Below are 22660 nucleotides of genomic sequence, written 5' to 3' on the forward strand. Positions count from 1 at the left end.
CTTTGGAGACCCTTCCTTGGTGATATGGGCCTCAGGTGTACACACACACCCCCAGGTGTGATCTTGTGAGAGGCTGTCTTCGGCACTGGTCTGACATTCTCCATCCCCTGGTCATCAGACTCACTTAAGGATACTCTTGCCAGACTAAGTGCTGGTTGTGCAGCTCGCAGACCAGATGGGCCAACCTCTTCCTTTTTCATGGTGGTAAGGTGATCACATTGACCAAAGATGTTTAGGGTATCAGAGGTGTCCTGCTGATGCAACCTTCAGTGTGCCCACTGACATTCCCTAAGATACCAGAGGGCCTTCTTGGAACAGAATGCAAGACATGACTGACAGGATGTGTCATGTTTGGTTGGGGAGGAACAGGCACTGATTTGACTCCTCGTGATGGTTTACCCAAGGATATTTTGAGCGGCAGCAAGGGCAGTTCTAAAAGAGTGTCCATCCCATTACCCAAACAGCATTCTCCAGAGAGAAAGGACTAGAGGCAGTTAGCTCTCCTTGAGAGGTCAAAGGCCTTCAACACCCAGTGGCACCATCAACATTGTCAGAGGTATTTTCACATTTGGGAGACAAATGTACAGACGCTTGGTGGAATCAGATGTAATGGGATCGAAAGGTAACTGAATGGGGCATAAATCTTTTTCTGTAAATGAGAAACTCAAAGCCCACTTGATGAATGTACAAATCAAATGGTGGAAAAAATCTAACATGGAACTGGGGCCCATGATCAATGTAAACCAAGAGGAGGATTCATACCACATCTTGCATCTTGAAAGACTTCTTCAAACAAAAACAATTTGCAAACCTTTGAGACAAACACTAGATAGCAGGAATATGCTAAGTATTTGTATCTACCGGCTCACTTCCAACGAACAGTGGTGCTTTAGTTAATTAACTGTTTCTTCCCACAGGTACTTCTTTCTGCAGATTACTCATCCTAAGAATGGAGCCTAAAGCAAAACCTTTCAGGAGGTTGGACTGAACAGTGCCGATTATCCAAGGAAGTCATGCAACACAGTCCTGTCAAAGTATTGGTCACTGTGTGCTTGAGCTGTGGGGCAATAGCATCTAGCTACACTACGTAAAGATGTTTACATAGCCAACCAGCAGATACTGAACTTTATCACACGATTCAAGTTACACTGAGGAACAAAAGGAGTGGGAGTAACTCTTTCAGTAAACGTTCCCTAGTCGCAACAACAAAGGAAATCTGGTCTTTGAGACAATTGAACGGTAGAGTGTAGCCCAATAATCAGCTACTGAAGCCACTGCTAGGACCAGCTGGGCAAGAGACCGAGCAAAGAGTAGCATATCGGAAAGCCATCAAAGAGCTTCTGGCCTTCCAAGTTGCACCACTGAACAAACTTGTCCCCACAATGCAGCAGAATGTATTTAAGAACAGGTTATCTGGCAGCCAAGATTATGTCTGCAATATCAAGCAGTAAGAAGGTCTCCATTTGGCCCTTCACAATCTCCCCATATGCAGCCACAAAGTTTGGGCACTGGTTGACAGATGTGGCCACCTTCCAGGATCGCCGATTAACACTGTGAGGAGAGAAAGAGGAGGCCTTGTGACCCATTGAACCTGAAGGCGTATCCCAGAGAACCATCCAGATGGATATGCATGGTATAAAGCCAAGAACACTGCCTGTTCTGGGTCGTGGTGAGGAGACCCATGCTTGGACACCATAATTTAGAGATCATTTTTGTCACGCTGGGATGAAGTTCACTCTCGTGGTGCTCTAAAAAGAGGCAACTCGAGCATCCTGATATCTTTTGATAAGACACTTGCCTTAGAAGATCCACCAAATCTGGATCACTATTTGTCCCTTCCCCATCACAAGACTGCTTCTCAAGCTACCAACCCAATCTGCATAGCCATTAACAAACTTTGCAACTCTTCAACTGTTATTAGCTATATTCCCACAGCCTGGAAGCCGACAATGATTGTCCTTCTTTTAAAGTCCTCTCTTGATCCTGTATTCTCAGCAATTAATGCTCAATCTCTTCACTCCTCTATGCGTCAAAGGTCACTGGAAGGCATATCTGATCTCAGTTCACTGACAATTTTGGGACTAACAGTTGTAGCAATTCTGGTTAATCTGGTTTTGGTCTTTACATAGCACTAAATGTCCCCTTTAGGCAATCTCCAATGAACAGTGCTCAAAGGTGAATCAGGAGTCCCTGATCTTCCTGGACCTCTCGGCACATGTGATACAGTGGAACATTCACTCTTTTTAGTAAAGTTGACAGGAGTTTTAGGTATTTCAGGGCACATTTGTATTTCTTGCCTTGAGTTGTACCCTCATGGCAGTAGTGAGCATGCTATATACTTTGGTGGGACAGTGGGATGGTGGGGTCACATTTACATAAGTCAACCCTTCACAGTGGGTTAACACCACAGCATTTTCATCTTATCCTGATGGATGAAACAATTCAAGAGGTAAAGGACTAAGGAGACGTAGTCACTGGCTTCCAGCCATCCTAGGTACCAAGAAGTTAAGATAGTACAATCCTGTGCCCCCATCCTCCTTGGGAACCACTATGATTCAGCTGTTGGGAACTTCCATCTGTAAGGTCAAGGAGTTTGTTTAGAGTATATCCTGGTGGAAGAAAGCGGTCTGAGAGAAGGGACAAAACGGATAGGGTGTAGCCATTCAGGTTTATCCGGATGACCCAGCAATATAGTGATAGTCTTCAAATTGGTGGAGAAATGATACCGTCCTCACTGGGCATTATTGACATGGGGACCTTTTCAAAATGTTTTTGAGGCAGCAGAGGATAGCAGGGACGTGTGCTGCTGCTGTTGGTTGCATTAGAACTGCCCGCAACCCACTATTGAACCTTTTATACCATGTGCGAAGCCTAGCCCTACCATGACTACTGAGTCCTAGAGTAGCCTTGAAACAATGATTACTGCAGGTGAACATATTTCACAGGGCCAGGGAAGGAAAGGCAGGCCCAGTGCATATCATTGCATTGCTGTTTCTGAAGGGCTCCAGGGTAGAATCTGCCTTTTTACCTGTTAAGGCATGTACATGAAGGTTGCTTGGACATGCCTGAAGAACTACTGGAACACATCAAAGCGTAGCAGTGAAGATTGACTGTACAAGGATCCAGTAATGGTGTCAGCAGAATCATGGCCACACTTCAGAATCTATTTGAAAAAATCCTGGCCACACTTCAGAATCTGTTTGAAAAATCCAAGCCATCACTGATACAAATTGGATAAACGCTTTTTTAACTGGTAACACTAGCAAAACTTACAATGAGCATGCACATAGCAGCCCAGAAAGTAAGTGCTGTTCATTGTGTGATGGGTGACTACCAGAGGTAAAGAATTTGCCACAACCAGATTTCAGCCACAGACGACTGACTCGAAAGGCATATGGGTTCAACTTAGCATATGTAGCTTGGAACACCAAACACGCGGCAGAGAGGTGTGATAACAAACTTCTGTGCCTGCTTGTTGACGAGCAATTTGTCTGTGGACCTATGAATGGTTTCCCCCAGACAGGCTGTTAAACAAATGTGGCAGAGGCTCTAAATCTCCAGAGGAAAGGTGGAAGATTTGTCACAATGTTAGATTTTGCCTGAGCAGCGGGAAGGAATATGTTATTTACTCTAAGTATCAGTTTGTGGCATTTAGTGCTATAGATTACCGTGCCCTGCATACTACTGCCATGTAGTGTTGGGTTAGGACATGTACAACTTTATCTCCGAAGAAGTCTTTTGAGTCATGAGGTATAGTAACTCCTGCTGTTAATGGTAATGTTCATGAGCAGCAGCTACATAGTTAGATTGGTTTTGCTGCAGGGAGGATGCAGATGAAATGGAGCAACAGAGAACAAAAGGTGATGACCATGAGTTAGAAAGAAAAAACATCTGCAACAACCAGACGCTTCCGGGGAAGAGGGCTGTGTACATGTGAATTTACAGTAATGTATGAGATGTTCAGAGGGTAACATCTTCCATTTGTAGGATCACTAGCTGTAGATACACATGGTCTCCATAGAGAGCAAAGCAGTTTCCCCCTGAGCAGTGACTAGTCAAAGGATGTTGCAGAGGCTTGAAAAAATGTACAGAGAGTAGCCTGTCCAGCATTAGCTTGTTGGCGAGCTAACACACCTGTACAGTAGTACTTGGTGAACGTGTGTGGGGTGGACCAGGTAGCTGCTTTACATTTGTCAGCTGTAATAATGTTATCTAGGAAAGCCATGGATGCCCCCTTAATGCTGGTAGATTTGGATTTGGGTGGGGCAGGCAACTGCATCTTGGCTTTAGCCTAACCGGTTTGAATGTTTTTGACCACCCACAGAGCTATGCTCGCTTTGGGGTGAGGGCATTCCCCTTCAGTTGTTTTGTGAATGAAGCAAATTGCTGTTGGGATTTGTGAAAGGGGTTTGTCCTTTCAATAGAATACATGAGGGCCCTCGACATCTAGTGTGTGAAGGTCCATTTCTGCCACAGAATCCAGGAGTGGGAAGAACACCCAATCTTCAATGATTTGATTCAGGTCAAAAGAAGACTAACCTTAGGCAGAAATGTTGTATTTGTCCTAAGGACCACCCTATCATTGTTTACCTGAAAAAAGGATCATTGAGGGTAAGATCTTGAAGCTCACCTACATGCCTGAGTGAGGTTATGGCCACTAGAAAAGCAAACTTCCCTGAGAGAAACTGTACAAGGCACAATTGGAGGGGTCCAAATGGAGGACCCGTGATTTGTGTGAGAATGCTGTTGAGGTTTCAGAGAAGGTTCTGGGGTGCCCTAGATGGGATGACCAGTTTAAGTCCTTCAAAAAGACCTTAATGACAGGGACCCTAAATAATGAAATGTGCTCTCTATTCTAATAGTAGGCAGGAAGTGCAGTCAGATAGACGAGTAGGTGCAACCTGACATCCATAAGTGAAGCAGTTAGCAGACTATGGCCCTCATTTCAACCCTGGCGGTCTATGACCGCCAGGGTGGAGGTCGCCGGAAGCACCGCCAACAGGCTGGCGGTGCTTCATATGGCATTCCGACCGCGGTTGTAAAGCCGCGGTCGCCCAGCCGGGTCCGGCGGTTTCCTGCCGGATTACCCCCGGCTGGGAGAATCCTCCATGGGGATTCCGACCCCCTTCCCGCCAGCCTGTTTCTGGTGGTTTTCACCGCCAGAAACAGGATGGCGGGAACGGGTGTCGTGGGGCCCCTGGGGGCCCCTGCACTGCCCATGCCACTGGGCACTGCACTGGGCACTGCTGGCATGGGCAGTGCAGGGGCCCCCTAACAGGGCCCCAGCATGATTTTCACTGTCTGCATAGCAGACAGTGAAAATCGCGACGGGTGCAACTGCACCCGTCGCACCCCTGCAACACCGCCGGCTCCATTCGGAGCCGGCTTCAATGTTGCAGGGCCTTTCCCGCTGGGCCGGCGGGTGCTCCCTTGGCGGGCGCCCGCCGGCCCAGCGGGAAAGTCTGAATGCCCTCTGCGGTCAAAGTGGCGGTTCCCGTTTGGCGGGCGGCACCCGCCGCCCGCCAATGTAGGAATTACCCCCTATGTCTTAAACAGTCAGCTTGAGAGGTCTGATGTGTTTGGGGGAGATATTAATGGACACATTGTTTTCAGTTGGTTGCATAGTAGGCCCACATGTTGGGTAAACAAGCCTTCTTGAGGATGGTCATATGCTAAGGAGGGAGATTGAGGTAGCCAAATTCTAGGACTTCAGGAGTCAAAGAGTGGGACCGAGCTGCCTTGGGTTCAGATGCCTGACTGTGCCCTGGTTCTGGGTAAAACGGTGTGGCTGGTCGGGCAGCTTCTCATCAGGCACTAGTGATAGGTTGAGAATGGTAGTGAACCAGGGTTGTCTGGCATATGGGAGCCTCATGGATGAGAGTTAAGGATATTTGCTGAAGTGTCTGAACCATTAATGGAGGAATGGAAAAAACGGAAAAGAGCAGCCAAATATCTCTGAACAGTTCATCCACAGTGCATTGTCTATGGACTGTGGTGTGGGAACCTGGAGGTGAAGCTTGGGCATTTGGCGTTTCTGCAGGGACTAAAAGGTCTATGTTGAGAACCACCACCCACCCCCAAACGAAGGAAATAAGGGAGCAGGACTTCAGCTAAAGCTGACAACTGTGGTGAATGTGTGCCATCCCTATTTATAAAAAGGGTAATGCAAACCTCCCAGCCAACTATAGACCCATTAGCCGTATTGATACTTTACAGAAAATGTTTGCTAAACAGCTTTTGAAGAGGCTAACAAGTTGGGTACAAGATCATCAGGTCCTTTCCTCGTTACAGGCGTGCTTTCGCTCTAAAATTAGTACGATAGATCAGGTCTTTAGGCTGGTGCTCTTACATTGGAAGTATGTAGTCCTTGCCAAGCAATATCTATATGTTGTTTTTTTGGACCTTCGATCTGCTTTTTTGACTTGGTCCCAAGGGAAAAATTATGGGAAGTATTATATAGATTGGGTATTCTATCCAATATAATTTACCTCTTACAGCGGTTGCATGAGAACACTTACGCGCAAGTGAGATGGGGTGAGCAAGGAGAGTTGACAGAAAAAATTCCTATTCAAAGGTAAGTACGCCACGGCTGTGTCCTGGCCCCTATTTTATTTACCTTATTTATCAATGAGGTGGTACAAACACTGTTGTCTTGTCAAAATGATTTTCCCACATTGAATGCGTAGAAAATCCCTATCCTACTTTTTGCTGATGATTCCCTCCTTATTTCTAAGACCCCCATGGGCCTCCAAATCCTTGTTGATCGATTTAAAACCTTTTGTATGGATTATGGCTTGGAGATGAACATTAATAAAACTAAATTAATGGTGTTCAGCTCTGGTTCTTGTAGGAGATGCACTATTAATTTGGACGGGATCCTTCTAAGTCGGGTTAGATCCATAGATTACTTGGGTGAGAGGATATCAAGTAATCTACACTGGGAGGACCAGATTAGCAAAAGTGTGGGGCTCTTCCATAATAGAGCAGCAGCTATCCAGCGCTTTTATAAAAGCTCTGTATCCAAAGCTTTATCTCCAGCTATTAAAATCTACCTGGCAAAGGCGCAGGGAGCGGACACTTATGGTGCCGAAATATGGGTGTTTTTTGATAGCAAAAGATTATCCGTGGGAGAAGATAATTTTGCCAAGGCTTTAACAGCATGCCCGCCTAGCACACCCCTGACCTCAATGTTTTTGGACCTTGGGTTTAATCGTATAACAGATTTGATAGCCCTAAAACCCTTACTCTTATGGATAAGGATTTGGACTGTTCCTTAACTTGTTGAATACAGGGACTACCTTCTTGACCAATTAAAGAGACCGAATGTGACTACTATTCCATGGGTCAAATATGTATCAAACTGGTTCCGTACCCTGGGACTGGGAAGTTTCTGAGAAAACCCAGAAAACTTGGAAAACTCTCATCAAACCATTTTGAAAACAGCTTATTGGTCCTATGTAAGAACTGACTATTTGCTGTAAACCTCATGGTCAGCTGACCAATTTATTTATCGACTTCAAGTGGTACCCCCAGTATGAACCATACTTCGATCTCATACCTGACTTTCTGGGGAAGGGCCTGTATGCACGTTTTCGTTTTGGGAGCCTACTGCTGTTGTCCTTATCAAGAAGCTAGGGACCAACTCTATCTTCTGACCTATGTCCAGCTTGTTGTGGTAGTTCAGAAACTGTAGAACATTTTTTAGTTTTTTTGCCCTGCGTATTCTATTCCACTGTCAAAATGGATTTGTACAATTTGTCGAGACTTGGGTTTGAATCAGTGCTGTACAGCCATAAGGATTTTAAAAAGTGATACTTCCAAATCTTTAATCCTTGCGGTTAGCAAGTTTCTTGTGGCCGCTTGGCATATACGAAGTCGTTTTACAAATAATTCTTTATGAACCTATTTTAGGTATACAAGCATTTCCAATTCATGATGTCCAAGACTGTATTTCATTAGTTTTAAATTTTTTATATTTTTGTATGTGTTTTAAAATTTTGAAACTAAATTGGTTTATGATGCTTTGATGGTTATGTTGAACGAATAAAGCTTGCTGTTGATTGAATGTGTGCCACTCTCCTTCTGAAAGTAATACTTGGCAGTGACATTGTCTGAGAGGATGAGGGCCACGTTGTGTTGAATGTGGCTGATGAAGGCTTTGAATACTAACAAACAAGTTACTTACCTTCAGTAACGTCTTAGCTGGCAGAGACTATATCTAGCTGCAGATTCCTTACCTTTGAATTCTCCCCTACTGTCAAACTTGATCCGGAAGATTTTTTGGGAGCAGTACCCCTGCATGCCGGTAGGTGGCATTGATTGTCTCAGAGTCGGGCATCATACGCGCCAGAAATTACTTTTCAGTTTCTATATAGGCACCACTAAGGCACGCCATCAATTTCTCTTCACAACTTTCAATGCCAGAAGTGAGGTACAATGAAGAACAATGAGCTATAGTCTCTACCAGGGCCTGTATGGTAAATAATGTCCAGTTTCTGGAGATGCATTCAGATCGCATGCGTGTAGGACACCAAGTGCTCTGTAAGTGGGAAGAGTATGCTGTAAGAGTGAGGAGACTGTCATTCATCATCCTTTGTAGAGCTATAGTCTTTGTTGGGCATAGCAAGCATATCAGTATAGTTTCTGAAGAGTGATTCCATATGAGACATAGGTTTAACATCAAAGCAAGCCTGAAATTTTAATTCTGACACTTGGATCATGTTAGCAGACTTAGACAGCAGCTTCAAGAGCACTGCTGGCGGTGGTGGGGAGGGGGCTCCCCTTGGCAGGCAGTGTTTTTTTGTTTGAAGCAGTACCAAAGGTAGAGCCTGGGAAACTGCAGAGTCAGACGGCCTTAAGGCAGGAATCACTGGAATCTCCTAATCTGCAGGAGTGGCCAACCTTTGGTGAATGACCCAAAGGATAACGGGGTGCCCTTTAAGGGATCCAGTGTGGCTTGCTGTAAAACAACGACCTGCAATGGAACGGCCAATGGTGTACAGAATTCAGTCTTAATTTTCTTCAATGTTAGAATCAGTTTTGGTGAAGAAGAGCCCAGCATCAGGAAATGCCACAGCGACTCAGAATGGCCCGGAAAGAAGAACATTTTCCTAGTGGAAGAAGACTATGTTTTTTCTTTACCCAAAGGAAGACCTCTCTGGATATTGTTCCCAGACTGCAGACTTGTCTTAAAAAAATAAATTAAAAAAAAGGGGTGTGTGACCCTGGGTAGTTCACACTATACAAATATACAAGATAAAAAAAACATTCTGGCCTCCCACTCTGGTCACCTTCAGATGCATCACTGTAACAAAAACTTCAGGCTGTGGGTTGGTGTCCGGAACCTTGATAACAACTTCAGATAATGTTTAAGGTTTAAATCCTGGAGATTTTAATCTAGTAAGTGCTAAAAGCAGAGGATTTAATTCAGTGAAGCACAATAGCACCCACGTCAAGACATGGAAAAACATGAATTGGAAGCCTGTACACCAGATAGCACTTTATGTAGTCCTATGTTGTCACATCCTGGGTGGGCAGAGTTGTGGCTGAGGGCGCAAGGCAGCACTAGAGAGCTGCTGCTGGGGGAAATGATTCCTGATGCAGAGTGGCACTTGAAGAATATTAAGGTGAGGATTCTGTGAGAACCATCCATCAGAATTGACAAGTCAATGCCTGCAACGTCCATCCCTTTCATAAAAGAAAAGGAAACAAGTACTTTAAGGGGAGGGTTGAAATAGAAATCACCACAATGCCATTCCCTAAACTCCAACATACCCTGCCAGGATTTAACAGCATACCTTCTGGGGTAACAATGGAGTGCAGTACGTCCCGGTAATATGTCAGGATTGTATTAGATAAGGTATTTATGTTCTTAGCAGTAGTTTTTACCTGAGGTTTCTCTACTGATCAAAAAAGAGACAGCACTTTAAGGCTGGTAAAGGTTTTTTTGTGAAGCATGACAGATTTCATGAGAGTGTCATGTTCGATCAGCAAACAGAATAGTTATGCTATTCAAATAATCTGGTAGAAAGGGCTTGACATAACTGTTTGTGCAATAGCTATCTGGTCTACTCTCCAAAGGCATTTCCTACTTGGGAAGTGATGATTTTATGGATGTTGTAACACAACAGCATCAAAAACATACACATGAAAAGACTTGCTGGCAAAAGCAGCACTCTGCAGCAAATACCATTTAACCAACTGGTGCCCTTAGTTGCCAGAATTCACTGGGAGCCAGGCTATGCACCTTCTGTAGATCTCAATTATATGAAAAAGTTAAAACAGTATAGACAATGTCAGTGATTGCCTCAGAATTTTGTAATGGTCAGGTGTGACCTCTTTAGGTGTACAGAAGCCTGGGTGGTGAAGTCTGGTGCTACCTTGTGAGGTGCCTGAAGATAAGTGAATAAGCAATTTTGAGGTAAGGTCTACAATAGCAAGCATTCGTTAAATCACCAAGGGATTAAGGTCAGTCTGTCAACCCGGTGCAGGAATTATATATAGGCAAACACTGGATGACTGTGTCAACGTCAAATTGTGCACAGGTGTCACAGTGCGCATGCCAGGCTCAAAAAGCCTCAATGATTAATTCTGATGACAAATGAGATGTGGAGAGGTGCCAGAGTTTTCTTTCCTTTTTTTTTTTAAACAGAATGGACACCAAGTTTCAGCATTCCTGGCGGTGTAAGAGAACAAGGGGAATAGGAAATGTGCAAAGGACGTAAGGCCCAGAGGCTAAGCTGTTTATTTTTTGGCAATGGGTCGACTTTAAAAGTGCCAGCCAATGTATAACTCTCTTTACCAAATCCTGCATCTTTAACCATCATAAACAGTAGACATTTTAGAATGTTTTATGGTTTCTGATTGGGTTTTGAGTTGTACTGTGCAAGTCATTAATCATCTGATCAAACTTGGGTCACCATCAGTGGGATTGGCTTGATCTATCATGACTTTACCAAGTGAACATACTGGTTATCTCAAGCTATTTCATTACTACTCTAACAGAGTTTTGGTGATTTAAATATTTGATCCAAAGTGGGGTGGGGGGGATGGGTCTCTTACAAAAGAGGCAAAATGAAAATCTTCAGGCCATTTGGATGTTTATAACCACTTGGATCTGTCCAGTAGTTCATAAGCCAACACATGAATGGCTTCATGGTACCACAGTAGAAGGTGCTAATTTATCAGCTAGAACTGTCCTGTCAGATCATAAGTAATTTTTGTTTTTCCCCTTTTGACTAAGGGGCTATTGAAATTAAAACTTTCTTTGGGGGTGGAGCAGGGGGTTGTTTACTCACTGTTTGCTGACCTGGAGGGATTTTCTGCACTTCAAGAGTCCTTTCTGAGTTTGAGCCTTGAATGGCAACAGCCTCCTCATCGGCAGTGGAAGCCTCATGGATCTCCTGCTTCTGTTCTGTGTCCGACTTGGTGTCTTGGATACCTTGGTTGTTGGGCGTCACCTAAACTTCTTGCCTCTGCATTTCTATGTGACGGGCTCTTCTGTCTCACAGTCTTTTTCTACCACAATGACTAGCAAGCTTCACAGTCTTCTTTCCTTTGTTCCGTTGACAAGCAAAGGTTACAGACCTGATGTCAATCGATCCAAGGGAATTCAGAGTGACACTTCGGACAGAAATGGAAAGGCACCCGTTCTATCAAGCTTTCATTCTCTGAGGTGTAGGATAGAGAAAATAGCACCCAAAGGGCACAGCCCTGAAAGCCACTAACAGAAGAGTTTGAAAGAGCAAAGATTACTTTGATCCGAAACGCAGCGATAAAGAGAAACATAATTGATAATACCAACTGGGTTGAGGAGGTTTTCCAGAACGGAGAGACGTAATACAGTGCCAAACCAGAGCGCCGAGGGAACGTGACTGGACCCGACAGCGGTAGGTAACAATCTAAGCTGGAGTCGAGGACCATGAGCATTGCCAGCAAGAGGAGGAGTCACTACCTCGTCACTCGAAAGACTTCATACAAAAACAATTTGTAACCTTCCGGACTCAACACTAGATGGCAGAAGTATGCAGAGCATGTGTATCTACAGCCACACAGACCATCAAACATGTAAATTCTCCTAGGCTTCTGGCCACAAAACATCTCAACATAAGAATTTTCCTACATCCTATATCATGTTCTCTTTTCATACCATATCTTACAATATTGTTCTTACTCAGTTTGCCTCCATCACTCTCTTAAAAACACGCAAGTCATTATATGCCTCTTTATGCGAACTCAGACTGACTCCCTATGTCTGCTCAGAATCTGGCATCCCCTAGGTCTACTACTTACCATTAATGACCTCATGTTACAACAGACAATTATCTAGCACGTTTTATCCCACGGCATCCATGACCAATTTTACTGAACGTGCGTTTGGAACCCTTTACACTTTTCTATTTATCATTTATTCCCTTAGCAAGTACAGATCCATTTCTGTTAAATTGCTTAATTAAATCCCTGAATTAGATGCAGGCACAATCTGAACTTAAATTCAGCAGTTTGTATTAAAATGGTAAATTATTATTAATTCTACTCAGTTTCTAGACATGGATTTCTAGCAAGCTTCTACTTAAGGCCCTTAAGTGTTCAGAATGGGTGGACAGATCATTTCAGTGGGCTTCTCTTGTATGTATTTCTGTATACTTTCTTGGCATTTAAACACCTGCATATTCTTTGCTGAAACCATACTAGAATCTTCTCCCTCCCACAATCCACAAACCAAATTCGCCAAATATATGAATGACCCTGCTTAGCAAGTTAAGAAATTTAACATAGCAGAAAAGACTGTGATGAATTAATTTACAGAATCAGCAGAGAACATAGATAAGTGTGCATTAAACTCTTTGCATGCCACAGACAGCGAGAGAGCCAAGACTGGAGGACAGGTGTGTTACAGGAAAGTTTACAGAAGGTAGGGGGTTTTAGATCTACCCCTCTTGAGATTAGCAATGGTCTTGCCCACACTTTCCATCTCACCTGGTGCTCTCGACTCGCTCTTTGCCTTCTGGCTCGTTCGGGTTCCTCAAAAAATAGAGTTGAGAGTTTAGTGTACTGTCAGCTTGCGGTCAGGGTAGTTTATTTTACATTTTGTCTTGGTCACATACTGGAAATACCCCAAGCATGCTTGCTCTGAAGCCAAGAACCCATACAGGAACAAATTAAGAACTACAACACTTAATTTAAATGGTAATGGAGAGGAATTCTTGTAGCATGGACAAATGATTAAAAAGTGTACTGCACCAGTAGCCAACATACAGTAGCTTTGCTGTTTGTCCAGTTTAAAGCGAGCCAATCACAAGAACCTCTTGTGGACATGCATGCGTGTTCATCTCTGACACCAGGGAGAATATTTAAATACACATATATACTTAAGAACCGTATGGAATGTCTCCTTGGTACCATTCAGCCTGATCCAGAGATCAGAAGAAGCAGGGTGTGTGACAGCAAGGAGCAACTGCATGTGCGCAGGCATCAATACTAAACTGTGCACCAAAAAGTACCTACAACCATGGGACTTCTAGCCTTTTTACCCCTGCGTGAATGCTACCTTCTCACTCTACCTAACCATAATATGAAGAAGCATTGTTTGAAACAACGATACAGTGAGGCAGGAAACAGAGCCCAAGTCACACGCCAGGTAATGATGAAGGAGGTCACTCAAGCTTACAGTAAAATGTTAAAGGTAATCCGAATAAAACCATAAAAGCTGATAGGCCATTTGTTTGTCAGAGTACATTTGAGTCGTCCCCCCTGCCCACCCAATCAGTATTTTCTCTAGAGTATGCAACAATATTACGGAAAATGATTTAACACCCCCAGCTTCCCAACTAAAAAAAAAAACAAGAAAGGTGCGAATCATACATGTGTGTCCTTCAGCATGGAATTAAATGGCTCTGCCACCTAGGGCTAAGATGCTCATTGTGAAAACCAGGCCCAGGATGGTGAATGTAAATCCATGGTTTGAATGTAGATAGAGGCACTTTGTCTACCAACCTCAGAGGGTGACAAAACATATGGGTCAAGGGCACAGTCTGGAAAAGGGATCATGACAAGCAAATAGCGTTCACTCAGAATAGCAGTCAATGACATTCCATAAACTACTGGCTTGGATACCTACATAACCCTTAAATCAGAATTATCTCCATGTAATTGTTGGAAAATACAGCAATCATTTAATGTAAACACAAAGTCCTTTATTTGCCAACTTTACCAACGACCACATGTAACCCACAGGATCCCTTCAATTGAGATGTTAAGCCAAACATATAGCTAATAGAGTGTTGGTGACATGAGGATGCAAATGTTCCTTTATCGGTACTCAGATCACTTTTCCTTATGTGTATGCCTGAGTGTCTCCTGTTCTGTCAGGGGATTAGGTTAACAGAATACAAACTGGGAAGAGAAGACCACATCAATTCAAAGTAGACTAATTATCAAGGACAGTGTGCTATACTGAGCAATAAATCTCAATCAAGAATTGAGTAGTACTTCCAGAATGCATGTAGAGGTATTTTCATGTGTCTGCCCAAGAAATGGGATGGTTGTAGCCTAAGACATGTGAGGGTTGTACTCTAATGGAAACATCACAAGTTCTCGCTCTGCTGGAATGAGCATGGAAGTTCTTGGATCAAATAAAAAGTGAGAAGGGATGCTCTCCATCTCCCACTAGATGACTTCCAGGGCATTCTAGCCCAATGTCATTAAAGACCAGGACCTCTCAGCTCACACAAACCGTGCAGGGAAAACAGAAAACAATACATTTTCTTATTTCAGGGGTTTTGCATTGATATTTAAGCTCAGAGAGGGACTCACCTTAGTTGATTTCAATGTGATTTTAATCTTCATGTTTTCCCAATAAGAGATCTAATTTGATTTATAATTTTACAATTAACCCTTGGATGCCAGGTAAAGGGAAATTTGAAAACAAAGCATGGAAAATGATCCACTTTTTATTTAATAACTGCAGAGAAAGGCATTCTGTCTCTCTAAACGTTTGTGCCCAAAAGGGTTTTCATTGTCCCAGATTTTCAGTACTGAGGGCACTCCTATTTCTGACCACTATCTGGGCAGGCCCTGTTGTTGGCATGCTTCTCATACTCTCAGCAGATAAGCATGCACCCTAGAAGTGCAAGACCAAACAAGTTCCTTCGCAAAGAAAAATATATTTTTCTGTTGACTGGACCAATGCTGCAGTGTGGATACGAAATGGTCACATTGGACCTTTAGGATGCCTTTTTAGGGTAGAGCGCGCAAGAGCTCTGGGCTGTTGTAATAGCTCTGTGAGCTTTTAACCATGCCCACTCTTGCTATTCACTCTTTGTTGTGCTGGTCCTAAATGCTTAATTTTTAATTGGTGCATTTTGTGTGCTGAGTTCTCTCCCAGGCAATTTCACTAAGTGAACATTTTTGTTGGCCATCACACTACGTGATGCTTGCTCCTGTTACAGCGTGTGATGGCTCATCCTCTGGCTTCGGTTTGCCTTTCATCTCAGCAGAGATCCTTTCTAGACATTCACGAAGGGGGCCAATAACTCTTGCGCTCAAGCACATGGTAGCGGTGGCACTTTGAATTGACTTGCTTCTGTCAACTGTTTTTCTTTTCATTTTCAATTCATGTGGCAAGAAAAGTCCAGTTTGGAATTTACAACGCTAATAACTCTAACTCAAGCAAACGTGAGACCCATTGCATTGCAAATGCTTGTTTTAAATTAGGATTAGGCATCATACCCACTGATGAATCAACATCTGAAAAGGCACAGAGCCTTGCCAGTTCAAAAAATATATTTCATGCCAAAATTGACACTGAAAGTGTTCACTTAGTTGCTTGTTGTGGATTAAGTTAGCTAATTGTCCTAAGCATCGCTCATTTAACCATAGGTGGACAATGCATTTGTTAAAGCCCCCTACCTTGGAAAGACCACCTGAACTCTGCAGGTTAACTTAGACCTCCATCCAAATGGATTTTCAGACATACTGTCCACTCCTCCCTAGAAAGAAGGTACTTCTGTGGTATCACACGTGGACATGAGTAAAACCTGTTTTTGTCCCTGAAAAGTTGTTTGGTATATGAGGCTTTCCATTTGAAAGTTGTCATCGGTCAAGCAGACAGCCTTGTTCTCCGGTTTGTCTTCTGAAATTGATCTCTTCCTCAACATTTGCCTCAACATGAGCAGGACGTTTACTACTGACAAGATCACAAATTGCATCCCATGTGCAGGAACAACTGAAGACCAGCAGAGAAAGGGTGTTAGATGGCAGCACCCCAGTGCATATAGAGAGAGAGTTGGTGTTGAGGAGCTTGACATAAGAGACAGGCACAAAACAATCACACCATCTCTAATGCCATGACATATTTGATGGCACCTATGACGAGAAGAGAGTAAAGTGTGATTTTCAGCCACCAGAGGGTGACAACTATTTTTAGAAATGTTTCAACCCGTACATTCATTGTGTGCTACAATAATTTGAGAAAGTGTTCTATTACTTGATCTGCATTCTTTAAGCCATGCAAAGCTGGCAGAAAATGAAAACGTTACTTACCTTCAATAACACTGCTTCTGGTGGATAGTTCAACCACAGATTCCTCACATTTTAAATTCTACCAGCCACTAGATTTGCTCTGGAAGAAAAATTCCAACAATACTTCCATGCAGCAGCAGGACCGCCATTTGGCCCCACAGTGAGCTTGTACCACTGAGGAAAGTGACAGAAAACAGCCACATAAGATAAGCATCACCCCTACGTGTTGACACCTGTTTCTTCAGACAGTGTGCTGATATCCAATTTGGAACCTTATTATGATGGTCAGAGTGACCTCCACAGAACAGGGAGGTTGGAGGCAGTCAGGGAGGTGGGAGGGCAGTGAGAAATCGGAGGTTCAATAGAATATCAACCAGATACAGAATTATTGAAGGCAAGTAACCTGTTCTTCAGATTCTAACCACAAATGGGCCACCTTTACAATGGATACCACAGCAGTACATCCCAAGTAAGTGGAGGGTCTGGAGAGTGGACTGACCACAAGCTCTTGCAGGACCAATTGGGCAAAGTGGCCTTCCTGACAGATCTGAGTGTCAAGGCAGCAGCAGCACCTCTGTAATAGTGGAGGAGTGTCACTCCTTTTTATTATCATTTATTTTTCACCAGGTGAGCCAATCCGTGCCTCAGGCAGGGTCAGGCAATCCTAGATTTACGGCAGCAGGGGCTGGGAAGAGTGGCGGGCACTGTAAGTGTGCATGTCGGTTTGCCACACATTAAGCCACTCTGTAATGGGCCATCACTAAAATCTTTTGTCACTTATATCCTTGGCTGGAAGTAGGTGTCAAAAAGGAAGGGACTCAAAATATTCTTCAAACTTTCCTTCAAACCACCCTCCATCCTTTGATAGTCACATTGTGGATACGTTTACACTTTATTAAGGCAAAGATGACCAGAAAAATATGATTGGTAATCATGTATTTGATTGCATTTTTAAAAAGGATAATAGAACCCAACTGCTATGTTTAAATATGCCAAATTATTAAACTCTTCAAAAATTTGGGTCGGGGGGATTTTGTTTTTACATACATGGGGAGCAGCATTAAGAAGTTTGAAGATCACTGTTCTACATGATGGTCCTTAGCACATTCAATGTAGTTCAGGGGCCTTTTAGGGTTGAACAGATGGACCCTCTCCCTCTTTCGAGTGGTATGTTGGTGTGAAAAACACTGGAAAAGTATCTGATTGTCAATGTCAAAAGAAGTCACAACTTTTTGTAGAAGGCCACCCGAGGCCTTAGCACCACTGTGGGAAAAGGTGATGCAGGGATATTGCAATAAAAGTGCCTGTAGTTCATTCATGCAGCACACATAGGAGGGTGCGTGCATGTAAAGTGTCAGAACTAAAATCAAAACCCATTATGGCATGACAAATGGCTCCAAGGGGAACAGGACTCAAACCTTTTAAGATAGGCATGAGTCCAGTGATTAAAAGATCTTACAAAAACAAAAGGCAGAAAGGGCCAACAAATAACTGTTTCCTGTGCCACTCCGGGGCCTTGCTCAGCTAAAGAAAGGGGAAATAAAATATCTGAAAGTTTGGGTTTCAAAGGTTATGTTTATTTATCATCACAGGAGGCAACACATTTTTCCCAGCGCCTAAGATAGACTGACTCTGTGGAAGGAAAAAGAGGACATCAACCATCTTCATTAGCAAATGAAAAGCATTTATTGGCACCTGCTCAATCTTCACACCTGGAGGTAAATGTTGTGGAGGTTAGGGTGCACACAAAACCGTCAACACTGCACATTCTCTACACCTGTGAGCTCAGGAATAGCTCATTGGTCAAACAGCTTTACATGAACTCAGAGGAAAATGCCAGGCGACATCTTCTTAATTCATCAGCTTCTTCCAGAGACCCAGGCAGATGGCTGATTATCAGAAAAATATTCTGCTAGGAACTTTATGTAGTGCCTGGTCTCTGCTGTAGACTCCCTAATCTCCACCTCTCCCCTGGTGATCCCACAACCTAGAGGGACCAGCCTGTCACCACAGTGAACTCTGGTTCAGTAAGTGAGAGCAGCTCAACACAGATCCAGTTGGTGCTCATTGTCATCACCGTAGATACTGGGTATTTTCTAATGAAATATGAACAGGGTGTATGAAGTTGGCCTTGAGTTGGGCCCTCCGAGACCTGCGGTTTCACCACAGAACTTACATATGGCATACAGTGTTTGGAATGAGAAGGGTGCACAAGACAAGGCTATCAAGAAGCCTTAGAGCCAGCCACACCGTGAACATTGTGATCATATCTCAAAAAATTCTGGACCAGCTCTTTGGTGGAAAGGTCTTGAACTCCATGTCGAGAGTAACCCTAAAAGGGAATCCTCTGTGTGAGGCTCAATGTGACTTTGGCTCTTTAATGGTAAACCCCAATGATGTCTGGAGTTCCGCCATATTCTCAAGATGGTCTACAATCAACTGCAACGCCGCTGCTTGAACATAGGGGTGTTGAGAACAGAGAATATATGCAAGTCTTGACCTTCAAAGATGATCTGTGACCACCATCATCACTTTTGTGAACATGCAAAGGTCCAAGATAAGGTCGAATGGCAACAAGGTAAATTAGTAGTGTTCCATACTGCAGCTCAAACAGCAGGTAACACCTGTGTCACTACAGGAAGAATTATGAAGATGTGCACCATGTAAGTCAAGGAAAATCATTCTCTCTCCTCTGTCAGAGATAACAATCTGAGATAAAGCATTTTGAATCTCTCTTTCCTTAGAAAGGCATCCAAAGTCTGGAAGTAGAGGGAAAGCCAGAGGACTCAGTCTTTCGTCGGCACAAGAAAGTAGCACCAACAGCCCTCTGCCCATCCTCATCTGAGTTTGGCACCTGCTCAGCTCAACAGCACCTTTGAACAGGAGAAGCCAGTGGTCCTCCATGTCACTCCAGTGGAGGAGAAAGATGGGATGCTTAGGATATGAAAGATAGGTCACAGCCCCTATGAAAATCTGCGACACACCTATCTCATGTGATGCATCTCCAGCTGAGGAAGGAGGTGGTCTCAGCTGCTGCCAGTGGCTCTGCCTCAAAAGTTCTGCTGCTGTGGTGCAGGCTAGGAGGGCTGCAGCGGTCTGAAATCCATCCCTGTGGAACAGTCTCAAAATGTTAAGTGCTGCAGGAGAAACGAATTGGCAGGAGAAAATAGTTCTAAAGATCGCGCTGTGGCATGACTACCCTGAAATCTTTCTACTGCCAAATCAAACTGCTCTCCAAACAACCTGGACATATCTAAGGCCTTTCCATCAAGGGAGCTTGCGCTTCTCCTGAAAAACTGGTTGATCTCACCTAGGTGTGCCTGCTAAGAATGACACTGGTGCCACTTACTCTTTCTATGTATCTGTGGTTTTCAGGCCAGTACGCATAAAGTACTTGGCTGGGTCTTGACCATCCTATATGGTCTGGTATTGATGTCATTTGGGACACCCAGTATCATCTTGCTAGAAATGTCCCACTAAGTGTGGGTGTATCTACTCAAACGGAATACTGCATCAAGAGCTCTGAAGCCTGAGCATGCAGAGGAAATTACTTTATTTCTGAAAGGTTCAATCGATTTCAACTCTCTATCCAGAGAACTAGTTGAAAAATAATTTAGAATAACCCTCCTGAAAATCTGAACCACCACGCTTTTGAGTGCAGGATGTCTAATCAAGAAATTCAGATAGGAGAACCGGAATGTCTTAGCTGGATCTGGGTCTGGCACCTACTGAGTCAGTTTCCGCATGGAAGGAACCAGTGTGGACCTAGAGTCCAGCATGGAGGTCTGAACCAGCATCGATAAGGGCCCGAATGGTCAGTAGGAGATGTGGAGGGTCTGCCTTCAGAAGTCCAACTGGCCAGAGTATGCAAGACTGGTTCGGATCAGGGCACACCAGAGGGTCTTGCGACTTCTTGCCAGACTGAGTGGTGGGATGGGGTCAAGCTCTGTTTAGCCTTTTTTGTGCTTATGGCACAGACTTACCAAATGTTTTTGAGCAAGAAGTGCACTTTCGACGTGAGCGAACACAGGACAGCGAGCAGCACCATGACTTGGAACAGGACTTGTGGTTCAACAACAGCCTACTGTTATATTTGATCAAACAGAGCTTTTGCTTCCCATTCTCAGATCGCCTTTGGGCACCTTAAAATAAATGTGTACCATAAATTAGAATTGTGGCCAGATCCCAGACCTCCTAGGGCATGCCATTTTTGGTGGGTTAGTTTCACTAGCAGACTGTTGTGAAGTCGACGAAAATGGCAGTGGAGCTTCAGGTGCATGTTAAAGGTCACAGAAAAATAAAGTAGTAACTCAGGATTGCAGAGGTGGCACTTACATGTGGCTCCGCTCTATTACTTCTGGAGCAGTGTGGAGCAAAACGTTGATTCTTACTGGTGCACACAAGCATTGCACATAAATGTCTACAAATCCAGTCTTATGCCTTGGAGTATTCTAAAGGTAAGTAAACTGTTGTTACATCCATGGTTTACTGTTTGCAACTACCTTCAGTACTTTTGCTGGAAGCTCAGAAATTATGATCTTGGGTACTATGGAGAGGCATGAAAGCACACCTCCTAGGATATCAAAACTAAGCAAGTGCTTCAAGCAAACACTATTTTGAAGGACATGAATAACAGTCCCATCACAATGTTTTTAAAAATCTGTTTGCTGTCTAGGGAACATCAGAATGAGACTTTAGCACAAAAGAAAAATACTAAATGGCAACTGTACACCCTGGGTGTCCCAAGTTGAGGATCTCTGGGAAAGGTTTTTATAAACTGGCAGCAGTTATCATTGAGTGTGGCAGACCTACATTGGCCGTCGGTCCTCAAGATAATCAAATTTAAATCTCGCTCATCAAGTGATCCATAACTAAAGTTCTCCTTTAATTCAGTGGTGTTAACTCCCTACAGCTGCCCCAAAAGATCATTACACTCTGCAGATCAGATACTTCGGACTACCAAAAATAAAATCTAGGAGCAGAGAGCGTCTGTTTGCCTAGTTAGCACCTAGACTTTGGAATTCGCTGCCTCTCACTCTAAGAATGACCAAGGAATTACCAAGATTTAGGAAACTTCTTAAGGCCTATCTTTTTGAATGTTTGGCCTGCTTAATCACTCTGTGATGGACTGGTCATTAGCGCTGGTAGGCCCACTGGGTAGCCATGAGCTTTACAAATAACTAGCATAGCAATGCATTGTAGGCTTTTTCCCTGTAACTCGAACTAGAGTAAACATTTGCAAACTCAAAGTGGAAATCTGCAATGATTATTTTAAAGTCCAAGTGACGAAGGCAGCTCTGGTATGTACCAAGGCCTCCCGCACAGTTCCATCAGATGCTATTTCATGCTGCCGTACAGGTCAGATTCACAAATGAAGGTAGGACTGTCACAACAGCCTGGCCCATGAAGCTTTCCAATATGGGATTCAGAATTTACCTGAAAATTGTGAAATAACTCTGCAGGAGCCTACACTTTAACTAGCTCTTATTATTACCTAAAGTGGATGATGTTTTGCACCTGGTCTCAAAGGAGAAGTTAAGAAGTTAAAGTTACTTAGTAACTATGTTTCTGGTGTATACTCTATCTACCTGCAGATTTCCTCACCTGTAGAATAACCATAGGACTCAGGCTAAATTCAGAAACTTCAAAGGTCTCACACTGCAGGTTGGGGGTGCTGGCTTCGTATTTACGTCAGAAGGGGTGTCATGTAATATCAAAGAGATGATATAGGGCCCAGCACAGCAAAACATCAGTTTCCAATCATTTTTTTCCTAAGCCTTTAAGGCGAGCAGATGGACTAACATCGAAATAGTCCAGTAACAAATTATATTCGGGGATATTACTACTTTCTCTGCAACAATCCATCAAACGGGGAGGCAGGTGGGTTGGTGAGGAATCTACAGGTAGATAGAGTAGCCACCAAAATATGGTTCCCGCAGGTCAGTAAATTCTTCTACCTGTAGATTTCAGAACCAAACCCCATCGAGGAGGAGGGCTAATGGATGGTTACACTAGGAAATTGTACAAGACAAATCTGGCAAAGTAACTATCTCTACACACGTCAGAATCCAGGCAGTGTTGCGAATAATCACTTTTTCAGGGCTCACTTATAAATACAAATGGAACTATCTTGAGTGCC

General features: G+C 43.6%; 1 protein-coding gene across 10 annotated transcripts in view; it reads right to left on the reverse strand.

The window, feature by feature from the left end:
- MARK2 (microtubule affinity regulating kinase 2) overlaps positions 1-22660 on the reverse strand; it is a 603936-nt gene that overhangs the window by 14719 nt on the left and 566557 nt on the right. For 8 of the 10 annotated variants that reach the window (XM_069207129.1, XM_069207134.1, XM_069207133.1 and 5 more), the window contains one exon: positions 12979-13023. The exons of the other annotated variants lie outside the window; for them this stretch is intronic. In XM_069207129.1, coding sequence (XP_069063230.1) covers positions 12979-13023 — 45 coding nt within the window. The remainder of the gene's footprint in view (positions 1-12978; positions 13024-22660) is intronic. 10 annotated transcript variants of the gene reach the window in all.

The sequence above is a fragment of the Pleurodeles waltl genome, chromosome 9, assembly GCF_031143425.1.
Source record: "Pleurodeles waltl isolate 20211129_DDA chromosome 9, aPleWal1.hap1.20221129, whole genome shotgun sequence".
NCBI classification, from domain to species: Eukaryota; Metazoa; Chordata; class Amphibia; order Caudata; family Salamandridae; genus Pleurodeles; species Pleurodeles waltl.